Below are 13,736 nucleotides of genomic sequence, written 5' to 3'. Positions count from 1 at the left end.
AATATCACAATATTTCTTGGTATTTTAACAAAAATGAAACTCTTTATTATTTCATACGATATGATATGGAACACCCCTAACTGAGATATTTTAAAAAATACAAGAATTTGATCAGATTTGTAACAGAATGTCATGATACTAATAATAGTGCACTCCAAATATCTCCATATATCCAGGATTAAAGTAAAATGAATGATATTGGACAGATATAATCTGTCTCTAGTAGAGATATAATGGGAAATGAGAACAGTGTGGATTTTTCTTTTGCTAAAAACAGTAAAAAAGTAGTACCCTGATGTGATAATTCACGATATAAAAAAATGTTGGCGATATTATTGCGTATGATATGATATGGCACACTCTCAGTATATACAGTATGATACATATATAATATGGTACATATTCATTTCTATAATTAAGGTGTAAACACACAATTAAAAAGGTATACTGTATTTTTGAAAATCAATACAGTATTGCAAAACAAAATATTTTTACACACTTCCTTTACGTTTACTTATTTGAACCTGAAATATGTTGTTTATGCATTAATCTCTTTAATGGAACCAAACATTATTCCACAAATAATGTAGCCATAAGGGGGTAGCCATAGGGGTAGCCAATCTGGACCAGGAGGGGTGAAATATGAACTCCATTGGGCCTAGATAGGACTCTTGTGAGAGTAAGGTGGTCCATTATGATGGGGCCAATTTTGGAAGCCCAAATGTATTCTAATAAACACTGGGTTCCAAATTATTGAGTGATTTTTTTTTTTATATAAGTGATATTTTTTTCAGATATTTCCAAAATGGTCAATGCTAATGACAGTCAGTGTAATTTCAAGTCATGACCCATATATAGTATATATTTTTTAACAAACCTCCCATTGATAATAGTAATTTCTTTAAAAAATAAAAAACTCAAAATGCACTGCTCCAAATGATTATGCACAACATTTTATTGGTTATAAGGAAATGCAAATTGTCTTTTTTTTTTGCAATTTACAGCATTAAGTGGTCATAATTACTAAAATCAAAAGCTATTTCACTAAAAAACCTCTTTACAGGCCAAGTTACTTGTTAACATAAGAACCCTTCTTTAATATCGTTTTCACAATTCTTGCATCCATTGCTGAACTTGAATGTATGTTAGCTATAATGTAACACAGTTGGCAGTTAGTGTTCTTCTCCAAGCGCTCTGAGCTGTGATAATTCATTAGCATCAGTTTCGAGGTTATATAACATAGCTTGAGGCTGTGTTTAGACTGCTAACTCAAGTCCAGTTTTTCTAAATCTAGATCAAAATTGCATCCAGATTGATTGTTGACAGTCTGGATAGCAAAACACTTGAACAAATCAGATCCTAACCACATTTGGAGGTGGTTTAAATGTGATTATTGTCAGATTAATATGTTCCAGATGTGTCTCTGTCTGAAAACATGGTACGCTCAGAAAATTAGATTTTAAATATGAAAATAAGAGTCTCCTTCATTACTTACAATCTGACAAACAACAGCCTCATTGTTTTTTGTTTGATTGTTTTTTTAAGTCCCATTTTCTATCAAAGTTACGAGGCCAGTTACTCAACACACTCATTAGGACTCCACCCATCACTAGTGATGCCCCAACACCAGAATTGGAGGAAAACGCAGCAACTAATTTCTGATACTTCAGCTCACAGAGGCCATGTGCTGATCCACATCACCCTGAGAGTAATGAGGGAAAGGCCAATTTTGTTCTCTTAGGGCTTCAGCAGCCGATGGCAAGCAGCTGCATGACTGGGATTCGAATCAGTGATCTCTCAAACATAGTGGCAGCACCTTAGTCTGCTTCACCACTCAGAGCCCTGCATTGTTCAGCCTCATTGTTCATTGTGCTTTATATTGCTGTAGAATCATAATGAATAGAGCAAACATAGAAATGTATTAAAATGACTTGCAAACTTAGATAATCCAACACTGAATTTAATTTAAAAAGTCAATAAGATTTTTTTCTTCTTCTGTAAAGTTGCCATTAAGTAGATAAAACATTTTTCTTCAGTAACAGTATGATTTAGTGTTTCGTGAGGATATGGGCTTAGCTTAGTGTCATGCAGTTGCTTTTTGTTGCTGTTTGTGTTTTGAATAGCAAACCACCCTGTGCATCCAGCCTCACTCGCAGTTATCCATACTAATAGTGAGATATATTATAAATGGACAGCGGAGGAGAACAGAAGACAGCAGGATCTGCTGTGCATTTCAAATACATAAACATAAACATACATCAAGAGTAGCTTTTAATTGGTCAACATTTGAACAGGAGCCTCTTTTATTCATTATAAGTCAGTAAGAAGTGCTGTTCTCAGAAGTGCTCTGCTCCTCTCTGGGCGTTCATGAATATGCGTTGTGTATTAGTAACTGATTTCTTAGGTATCCGGGGGTATAGTCTCTCAGTAAAGCAGATACAGAGCACCCCAGGGGTCCCGCAAATGCGGCTTGAAATTCAGTCAGACGTGTGCAGCGGTGGCCTTCCGTACTACGCAGGCAGCGGCTTCACCCGTTTAAAATTCAGACTACACAACAGGTGTTGAAAGAGCAGTCTGGCTTCTCAGAAAATAAGGATGGCTGGCTTGTAAAATCTCCCCCAGGTTTTTGTTTAAACGAGGCAGCTCCTTTCTTTCAGCTGCAGCACAGCTTTCCGTCTGGCCAGCTCTGAGCTTTCACAAGGTCACTGGATATCAAAATCACTTCATTTCATCTGCATCTGCCTTATGCTTCCACTTATAGCTTCACTAAAAAGGTCAAATCAACCAATAGAATAGGGGGGGGGGGGGGGGACTGTGATCTTTATCTATAGCCCTGGAAAAAAATTAAGAGACCCCTTCAGTTTCTGAATCAGTTTCTCTAATTTTGCTGTTCATAGATATGTGTATGAGTAAAATGAAAATTGCTGTTTTATTCTATTTGGAGAACAGGAGAAATGGATAAAATAACAAAAAAGATGCAGAGCTTTCAAACCCGCAAATGCATAGAAATCAAGTTCATAATCATAAAGTTTTAAGAGATCAGAATTCAATATTTGGTGGAATAACCCTGGTTTTTAATCACAGTTTTCATGCATCTTGGCATGTTCTCCTCCACCAGTCTTACACACTGCTTTTGGATAACTTTATGGTTTGATGGCTTGTGATCATTCGTCTTCCTCTTGATTATATTCTAGTGGTTTACAGTTTGGTAAAATCAAAGAAACTCATCATTTTTAAGTGGGCTCTTATTTTTTATTTTATTTTCTAGAGCTATATATAACCATGTATATAATGCCTTATTAATGCATTATAATGTGTTATGAGTATGTTTATAGAGTCTAATAGACATACCCTTTAAAGAAAATTTTACCAAATATTTTTTTTATTCTTTTTGGGAAGTCTTTGGAGAAAAAAAAATGCCTACATGCTTATTTTTTTCATCGTAGCAAAGATACAAATTTTATGGATCCTTTATTCCACTCTCCGTATGCAGCTCGGATGAAAGGTCTTCTTTTTGCCTTTAATGCCACTTTACTCTGAGGGATTTGTGCCAGTGCTCCAGGTGCTTATAGGTCAGCGAGTGGAGGAGTGTGGCTTCTAGCAAGACATAATGTGCATTAAGCCCAATAGACAGTACAGACAGTGAACTACAGAGCCGGTCCCCCCAAGTCTCGGTCTGCCTGCGCTGAGAGCTGACGGTGACGTCAGAGATAGCCAGTCATTAGACCAGGGCTTGCCTATCTAGGACATTAGCTTTTACTCTCAGACAGAGCCCCCCACCCCACCCCCCGATGACGAGGACGAGACAGGACTTTTCAGACCTTTTGAAGTGCTTTTTGCTACCATATTTTCACCCAACCAATTATTAGACAGCTACAGGAATACAGACATGAAAAGAGAACGGGTCATTCTGATCCATTATCGTTTCAGGGCTAAAAAGTGGCTGCCGGCAAAGGTTTTGATTTAGAAGAGATGATGCTGTAGGCCACGGAAAAATGGGTAGTTAGGGTAGCGTGTGCTCTTTCATCAGTGCAGGAAAACGAGTCCTCGTATCAGTGTTCACATACAGGTCCAGAGGCAGAGGGGGGAGACTGACGATCGTGAACATATGCCAGGTTCACACTACACAACTTTTTTAGTCTTCAGTCATTGTGCTGTTCACACTACACAACTGGTTGTGCTTAGGCCTGTCACAATAATTACAATATCGATTTATCGCACAATAAATAAACGTGACCTCAATAATTTTTGATAATCGTGATATCGTCTTTTTTGTGTGTATTCGTATGTTTGTTCACATATATAAATTGAACAGTATTTTAACCAGTCATGCTTCAATAACTGTGACTCCATAAACACATTTGGACTAAAGTAGGTGAAGAAATAAGTATATAACTCCCCAAATAATTATAGTTAATGATTAACCCTTGTGTGGTGTTCATATTTTTGTTACTCGTTTACTTTGTTACTTGTATTTAATTCAGCAAAATTAAGCAATTTTACATTAAAATGCTTTACACATGCTCGCTTCACCTAAATTGCAAGCAATATAAACAGCTTACATGGTTAATATTTGCTCTTTACCTTTCTTATGTTACATTTCTTTTAAAAAGTGCTACTCTTTTTTTTTATTAGTTTTTTAATAAAATGTAAAAGAAAATGAATTAAACTCAAGATATGAGTAGAAAATTTGTTTAGTTTCAAATTTACAAATGAAGCAATGTTTATTAGCCCTTGGCCAAACATACTGTATGTAATATTAATGTGTGTGGGGGGGGTGTACAGTGTGTTTTTCAAAAAAAATTAGCCAATGCCAATGAGTTTGAGTTAGAAAAAATATTTTTTTTGTATCATTTGATGAAAAATGAAAATGGGTCCCACAGACCCGAACACCACACAAGGGTTAAATCAATGTTTGCTGTCTTTTAAAAGTGTATAATTGCTTTTTTTTTACACTATTCTGTTGTCATGTCAGTGGCATGTAATAGTCTTAAAATCGCAATAATTTCTGGGACAATATATTGTCCGCAAAAAGTTCTTATTGTGACAGGCCTAGTTGTGCTATAATCGCAAGTGCTTCGGTTGTTGAGACTTTCACATTACACAACTGTTCGGTGACATGGGGTCACAAATTACACAATTTCTCATAGTGGGATATTAGTGACTTACCTCACACAACTCACAGCTCCAGAAACACGTTTCGTCACGAGAACACACCAGAACTAAACACACGAGAACTACCGCCGCCATGCCAGAGAATCTCTATAGAGGAGAATACGCACTTAAAGTGAGTCCAACACATAGACAGTGTATAGCTGGACAGAGCGTCGTCTCTCAAAAGTGAAGCCACCACAGGTCGGGCGCCCCCTGCCGTTCGGTTGCAGAAAGCTGTGTAACTCCACCCATCCCCATAGGTTTTAATGGCAAAACAGACAACTTTTATTCACGTTTTTACTGTAATTCAACCTCCATTATTTAAACGCAGCAGCTAGTATAACCTCTGCTTATATTGTCAATTTTTTTATATCGCCACAGAACACATTTTTTAAAAATGTTATTCAGCTCTATTCAAAAAGGTGTGGTTATTGTAAAAGGGCTGGGTTACGCCTAGCCGGGGTGGGACAAATGACTGTATGGGTGAGACCATAGGCTGTGTATAGCTCTGTGGACGCAGCCTTCAGGGGCGGGGTTATTTAAATGAGTAGGCTGTCTCTCCACAGTCTTTCTCCCTCATCTGGTCTCTACTGTCCAGACATTCATGTTCATTTTTATTGAATAAATGGGAACAGCGACACGGCTTCCATCTTTTTTACAGTCTCTGGTCCAATAGTAGCTATATTAAATGTTTCAGTACTGCAGACATCATTTTTTTCGTTTTGAACTCCAGTTATACGCCTTTTAAACATAGCCTTTTAGCTTTTAGCTCCATTCACCCCATTCAGTCTGACTCACTCGCTGGCTCCCTCTAGAGTTTAACAGTCATTAACTGACATAACAGGGGGGAAATAACAGAAAAAAGTTAGACTCTTCATGAACTTTTTGATGAAACTGGCTCTCATCAGGACCGCCCCAGGAAAGGAAGTGCAAGAGTTTCCTCTGTTGCACAGGATAAGTTCATCAAAGTTACCAGACTCAGAAACTGCAGGTCAACAGATATTTTGGTTTGTTTAACACTTTTAAGTTACTACATGATTCCTTATATGTGTTCCGTCATAGTCTGAATCAATTCAGTATTCAATTATAATGTAAGAAAAAAAAATACTGTATATTTTTGTTTTGTTCACCAAAATAAGTTTCTCCTATGAGTGTATAATGTAATAAAGCTATTATACTGGATGTTGACTTTGTAGAAAGTTTGACAAAATATCTCTTAACAGAACCATTTGTGTTGTTTGTGTCTTGAAGTTCCCACAGCGCCCCCTCAGGGTGTGGAGGCTGTAGCCGTCAACTCAACCACCATCAAATTCACCTGGAATCCCCCACCTCAGCAGTTCATTAACGGCATCAATCAAGGCTACAAGGTAATCAATCAACTTCAGTGTTCCTTCAAGTGACCTGTTCTAACTTTCTCAATCACTTAAACCCTGTATGTAAGCCTACATTTCTTAATTAGCATCAGTTTTATAGGCCCCAGAATTGAAGCTTGTGGGACTCCACAATATATGCTAAACAAATAAATTCAGCTAATTAGTTACCATATTCCTGTAGTACCAGTGCATTATTTTTTAAGGGATTAATTTGAGAGGTAATATTACATGTGAGATGTGAGGTTTATGCAGTACTGATTGGCAATTTGATGCTTTCATTTTCCACCTCATCCCTCTAGATCACCCCTCTGTTCTGCGCCTGATGTTAGGCCTGGTGCCAAATAGTTTAAAAATGTTAATCAGCTCCTGAGAGTCCTATTCTATTGGTCAATCAATAAAAATAAATTAGATTAACCACAAGAAAGTAATGTGATTAAACATGATTAATTAATTACACTTTTTTGTTTGTATTATGACTAAGCTTTTAATAATGAGCATTGAATGTAAATAAAATAATCAGTGTTAGATTGGCTACATTCATTTATATTCATATCAGTGGTTTCAATTCTTTAAAATTGTATTGTATTAATCACAACTATATTCTGTGATGATTTATTTTTTATTTTTTATTTTTTTTAATGCTGGTACTTCCCTGTATTGTTGGGAGAAGGACAGTAATAATAGTGTAGTGTAGACTGTTGGCCTGCCAGACTATTTATTATATTATTAATTAGAATATTATAAAAGACCAAATGGTACTTTTGGCAGTGTGGGCAGTGTGCCAAATCCTGCTGGAAAATGAAATCTTCATCTCCATTTTATGGAGGCCGCTGATGGTCAGTGATGGTTTGGAGAGACATGTCATCTGCTGGTGTTGATCAATCCGTGTATCATTCGTTCATTTGATATTCAATTGAGAATCAAAATCGGAGAATTAAAAAACCAATTCGTTTTTTCGTTTTTCGTTTTTGAATATAATACCAAAAAACGAATAACGGCTTGTATTTTGTATTTTTATTTGGTTATCCAAACAAAAATTGGAAATTTAAAAAACGGACCAGGAGCCGAATTTGATTTTGATTTTGAACTTGACCCATTTGTGTGCCCTGGAAGTTACTGATTTGTTTATTCTTGGTGGGTTTCTGTTGCGCGGGAGTTCACTGCAGTGTTATCTACACAGTCTGTATTGCTGTAGGCAGCATGGCCGGACTGGAACCACATTCTGGCCTAATTAAAGATCTTTTTGAAGGTATTAACTAAATATGACATTTAGCTACGGAACGTTAGACAAACACCTGAAAGATCCTGCCGATTTTTTCTGTTGTCATATCGTCTTCTTTCACTGCAACGCGTTTAGTTCCTCTGAACAAGATAAAACTCTCCATCCTCAACTCCATCCAAAGCCTACAGCAATACAGACTGTGTAGATAACACTGCAGTGAACTCCCGCGCAACAGAAACCCACCAAGAATAAACAAATCAGTAACTTCCGGGGCACACAAATGGGTCAAGTTCAAAATCAAAATCAAATTCGGCTCCTGGTCCGTTTTTTAAATTTCCAATTTTTGTTTGGATAACCAAATAAAAATACAAAATACAAGCCGTTATTCGTTTTTTGGTATTATATTCAAAAACGAAAAAACGAAAAAACGAATTGGTTTTTTAATTTTCCGATTTTGATTCTCAATTGAATATCAAATGAACGAATGATACACGGATTTTGATCCACTGTGTTTAATCAAGTCCAAAGTCAGTGAAGTGATTTCATTTTCCAGCAGGATTTGGCACACTGCCCACACTGCCAAAAGTATCAATTGGTCTTATATAATATTACATTTTTTTGAGACACTGACTTTTGGGTTTTTATTGGCTGTAAGCCATAATCATTTACAATGAAAGAAATAAACGCTTAAAATAGATCAATCTGTGTTTAATACATCTATATAATATATGAGTTTCACATTTTAAACTGAATTACTCAAATGAAGTTAACTTTTCAATAATATTCCTGTAATAGCCCAGGGTAGTTCTGATGTTTATTGAATTAGAATATTTAAATGTGCTGAGAGCTTTAGCACCAAACATGAGGAAGCTTTAAGGAAAGGGAGTGTAGCTCCATATTCCACATTTAACAACTTGGAAAAAGAGGGAGAGAGAGCCTAAATTGCAGTACCAATAAGTAAAAGTCAAAAAGTCATCTTTTTTCTAAACTCTGTTCAGCAAGGGACATTACAGCAAACAACACTGTGTTATACTGTTAAATAAACATGCTAATTTGTTACCGGGCTCTGTGAACTTTGTCATACTTTTCGAACTTTGTCATATAAAATTTCCAACTCCCTTCTTTTAATACTTTAATACTTCTAATACTGTCTGTGTGCCATTGCACATATAATGGATGTTGAAATATACAGTGTATATTACTTTTACAGAAATATAAATGGTGCTAGTTAGGAGGCTTGTTTGGAGTCTACTCTCTGTCTAAAAGAGTGAAAGACTGAATAAAACGCTCTCTCTTTCTCTCTCTCTCTCTCTTTCTCTCTCCATCAGTTAATGGCATGGCCCGAGCACTCCCCTGAGGAAACTACGGTGGTGACCATCACCCCAGATTACCACGGCACCCGTCACCTGGGCTACGTCAGTGGCCTGAAGAAGTTCACCTGGTACCTGACCTCAGTGCTGTGCTTCACTACACCAGGGAACGGGCCCAGGAGCACACCCAAACTGGCACAGACGTACGAGGACGGTGAGTGCTGCTGACCTTTCCTCCACATCTTCTTCCTTCTTGCCTCTACTTACTACAAAATACAGTATCGTTTTTTCAGATGCTTCATTATAGACGCCTTGAAGACCTTACATTACCTAACATTCAACTAACATTAAACTGCATGTATATTAAATGCAGCGGAAGGATTCTCTATCAAATGTAACCCTACACTTAACTCTAACCCAAACTGTAATATTAACATTTTTAGAATTAGGTTTAGGGTTAGATTAGATTCAACGTGAGGCATGCGGTCCAATCACAACTGTCCATTTCGTGAAACACACGTTTACATTGCACAGGCTAGTAAATATATCTACACCGATATCTACACCGTAAATTTTTGGTGTATTGCTATCTTAGCAACAGAAAACACAGGTGCACCACTGGCTGAAAGCAACCTAGACAGACATCAACAGTCAGACGTTCATTGCTATCTTGGCAGTGAATGATCACATGTGCATCTCCAAGGCATGTACACCCCAGATTGTTACACAAACACAGGCATGCAGCAGTGCACAAACCCATAGAGCATGTGCCTGTTGGTAGTTATGCAACTTTTACATCAGCATAAAATTAAATAACATTATTCTACATCAACACAAAATATAGGTCATTTTTATATTACTTTTTTAGTGTTTGTTAATTTATGAGTGCAGTTCAGCCTGCTTCACCTCTGGGATCTTTCTGTTCCCATCAATTACTTGCACCCTTGAAATAGCAATCCGCCAAAGTCAGAGCGCACCTGGCTCTTGAAGGGAATGGCAAGTGACACACTGATTTATTTATTTATGGTTTATTTACATTGCACCCAAAACACACCCACAATTAATTAAAAGAATGAGTACATATATGCCTTCTGTGCATTTTGAGAGGTGCACGATGTACTTTACCCATCGTTATGATAGCAAAGACACACTGACACGCCTTAAATCAAGCTGCACGAGGCACTTTGAGGCATCTGGACAGGAACTTCCGAATAAAGTAAAGCCAAAAATTCAATTAAAAAATAGAAAAATAGAAAAAAAAAGGATTAGCCACAGTGAAGACCTGAGCATGTGCCGGAACTTGTTGTGTTTTAATGTGGTTAATTACCTCAAAGCTGAAATCTCTTGTTTTCCATTTAATTAATATGCGGTGTCACTGTGATGTGCGTAACTTAACACTGGGCCCTGGCTTTCACAACACCGCCACGACACTGCGCTGATGCTTCCAGCCTCTGCGGGGGTACTGTGTGGAATACTAATTATCAGCAGCAGACAAAAGTGAATTTAATTAAATGCATTGTCCCGGAATTATAATGTCAACATGCTTCGACATTTTAGGGTATGCATAAATACATCTGTAATTCTGCAAGTGAGAGTAATTCCATTAGCTGATCAGTTCAGTTTAGCCGTGATGATAAAGATGCAGCACTGAGCAGTAAGGGTGTGTCCTATCATATCTTATACAATATTATCATTATGTTAAAAATAATAAAATAAATATCTATTTTGTGATAATAGTGGCATTCTGCATTTAAAAAGCTGTTTATTTTGCATTAGTTTTTTTCTGTGATGTTTACTGTGAAGCTTTGAGCATTTTTTTGTATAATTATTTATGTTTGTAGATTCAGTGTGCATGCACTAAATAGTATGCACTTTCTTATTTTACATTATTTATTTGGTACATTATTATTATTTGAATCAAATTTGTAGTCTTGGTAAATGACTGGTGTTCTGCAAAATAGAATTCTACAAACTGATTGTTTTCAACTGTTTTACTAAGTCAGATTTTAACATCTATTTAAGAAAATATAAAATAATCCATTATTAACCTCGCAGGAAAACGTGTAGTGTTGCAGCAGTGCAGTGGACATAACTCAACAAAAATAAAAAATAAATATATATAAAAAAAATAAATAATTAATGCTCATCTGATTTTGTACTTGTCTTTTTTTGGGGGGGGGGGGGGGCAGAGGGAGTACTCTGAATGGAGAGATATTCAGAGAAGTGAAATATCTCGCTCTGTGGCCTTATTTATTTTGTGAAGTTTTAATATTTAATTTTATTGTAGCAACTTTTATACATATAGTTGCCATGTTCCTCTTCAGTTTATTAAAACATGCTTCTAAATTTACTTTGCATGTATATGCATGTTTAATTTTTTTTTTTTTTTTTCAGGCTATTTTTTCAAAAATAAATTTGGTTTGTGTTTTAAAAGAGTGGGTCACAACTTAATGACTAGGAGAATACACTGGGTCCCCAGCGGAGACCAGTTCAGAACCCCTGGTTTAAAGAGCATACAAAATCTATATATACAAAAATACTAAATGATATAAAATACTAAAAAGTATGAAAATTAGAGAAAGCATGTTAAGCAGTGATCAGTTGTGGTTACATAGGTTATTCTGTACAGTAGTATATTCTTGAAATGAGTGTTTTTTATATTCCCAAAAATATTATTATCACAAAAATGCTTTAAAATATTGTGATATTATATATTAGGGTCATATCACACACCCCTACTAAACAGGAAAAACTCTGACTCTGTGTGTGTTTGTTTGTGTCTCTGTTTTTATGCGAATGTGTGTGTGTGTGTGTGTGTGTGTATGTGTGTGTGTTTACCCCTCAGCTCCAGGTCCTGTAGGGCATCTGAGCTTCACTGAGATCCTCGACACGTCTCTGCGAGTTAGCTGGGAGGAGCCTGTAGAGAAAAACGGAATCATCACAGGTGAGTTTATTCCAGTTTTGTGCTTTTAGGAATCAATCCTGAGCTCTCTGCGTTCCCTGCAGCACCCCTGGGAGAACGTGATGTTATTTACGGGTGTTTTTATTCTTGTCTGATTTGGTTAGATTTAAATGAACTCTGGGGGCTCTGAGTGGTCCAGTGGAGTAGAATCCAGGTTAGAATCCTGCATCAGCAGCCGGAGTCTGAGAGAGAACAGCTGGCCATGCTCTCTCTGGGTGTGTAGATGGTACCCTCTCTTCCTTCATCGCTCCTAGTGTGATGATAGTGAGCACAGCCATCTGTTAGCTGATGTATCAGAGGTGGTGCACTGGAAACTCAGTAATGCTTCATTTGCAAAGTTAATCATTCTATTGTTGACTGTGTTGGCATTACTTTCTAGTTATGGAGGGAGTCCTAAGGAGTATGTGGGGTACTTGGCCTTCCAAATTGTTGAGAAAAAGGGTACCATTTTAAAATAAGACTACCTTTATAAAGAGATTATAAAAGGTTTACGATTAGATTATTAATGATTACTAATTAGGTTGTAAATGCCTTAAAAATCATTAATAATCAGTTATAACACATAGAACGGCTGTGGGTTCACTATTTGGCAAACAACAGGTCATTGTTGCCCTTTCTATGTATATGTTATAACTGATTATTAATGGATTTTAAGGCATTTACAACCTAATTAGTAACCCTTAATAAACTAATTGTAAACCATTTATAAACCCTTTATAAAGGTAGTCTTATTTTAAAGTGGTATCAGAAAAAGAGATATAATTAGAAATAAATAATTAAATAAATAATAAACCCCGGTGCGATATGCCTCTTTATACTGAGCCATTAAAGCTTTCAAAAAAATAAACTTTTTCTTATCTTTTATTACATTTAAAAATATTTTGGAGAACACAGCAGTTATATTTTCCAACTTAATCACTTGAGAGTATGAGAAATATTAAGTGAAATTAATATTATTAAAGGTTGAATATTGAGGATGTGTCTACAGTCCCTTGAAAATAAAACAGTATTAACCCTTTCAGACCCTTTAATGTATTTTGTTTATTTTTGTCCATTAGAATGGACCATGAACCAGCCAATGAAAAAGTTTATAAACCAATCAATCTTTTTTTTTTTTCTTTTTACAAATTTGATATAATTTTGAACACTTTTTAATCTTTAATCATGTTTTTTTTCTGTTTAGGGGTGTTTTATGAAGTAAAAAAGGTCAATTAAAAATAAAATATATATTCCACACATGTTTCCAAAGCAATGGAAATAAAAATAAACTCATAAATATTTTAGTTAATTGTATTTATTTTCTATACAGATTTTGTAATATAATATTAGAATCTTCTTTTCTGTGCATCACAGACAGAAAATGGCATTCTTTTTCTAATTTATTTTCTTTCCATCACTAGAGATGATTCAGGTCTGAAAGGTTTCAAGGATGTGATGTCACTGTGATGTCAAAGTTTTCTTTTTTTCGTAAAGGGGCAGGTTTATCCAAAGATAACAGGATGGACAGGGAATTCTTGGACACGTTTAAATAGCTAGATTTTTTTTATTAAAATATCTAAAATAAATACTTTTAATGACTAAAGTATGTTTAAATATTTTCTGGTATAATTTAATCAATTAAAATAATTATTTAACTTAACCAGACAGCACTGTGGACATGAATAAAAAACATTCTCCACATCAGAGAAAACTATATAAAATGTACTTGCTTTCAT

At 35.8% G+C, this 13,736-nt stretch overlaps 1 protein-coding gene and 1 long non-coding RNA gene across 5 annotated transcripts in view; one reads left to right on the top strand and one right to left on the bottom strand.

Annotated features, from left to right (window-relative positions):
• sdk1a (sidekick cell adhesion molecule 1a) overlaps positions 1 to 13,736 on the top strand; it is a 601,048-nt gene that overhangs the window by 464,499 nt on the left and 122,813 nt on the right. For all 4 annotated transcript variants that reach the window (XM_049475506.1, XM_049475505.1, XM_049475504.1 and 1 more), the window contains 3 exons: positions 6,406 to 6,521; positions 9,078 to 9,273; positions 11,905 to 12,003. In XM_049475506.1, coding sequence (XP_049331463.1) covers positions 6,406 to 6,521; positions 9,078 to 9,273; positions 11,905 to 12,003 — 411 coding nt within the window. The remainder of the gene's footprint in view (positions 1 to 6,405; positions 6,522 to 9,077; positions 9,274 to 11,904; positions 12,004 to 13,736) is intronic.
• The window catches only part of LOC125799256 (uncharacterized), a 345,287-nt gene that overhangs the window by 217,338 nt on the left and 114,213 nt on the right, over positions 1 to 13,736 (bottom strand). The window lies entirely within an intron of this gene.

Source organism: Astyanax mexicanus, chromosome 3, assembly GCF_023375975.1.
Source record: "Astyanax mexicanus isolate ESR-SI-001 chromosome 3, AstMex3_surface, whole genome shotgun sequence".
Lineage (NCBI taxonomy): Eukaryota > Metazoa > Chordata > Actinopteri > Characiformes > Acestrorhamphidae > Astyanax > Astyanax mexicanus.
This window is presented reverse-complemented; position numbering and strand designations above follow the sequence as displayed.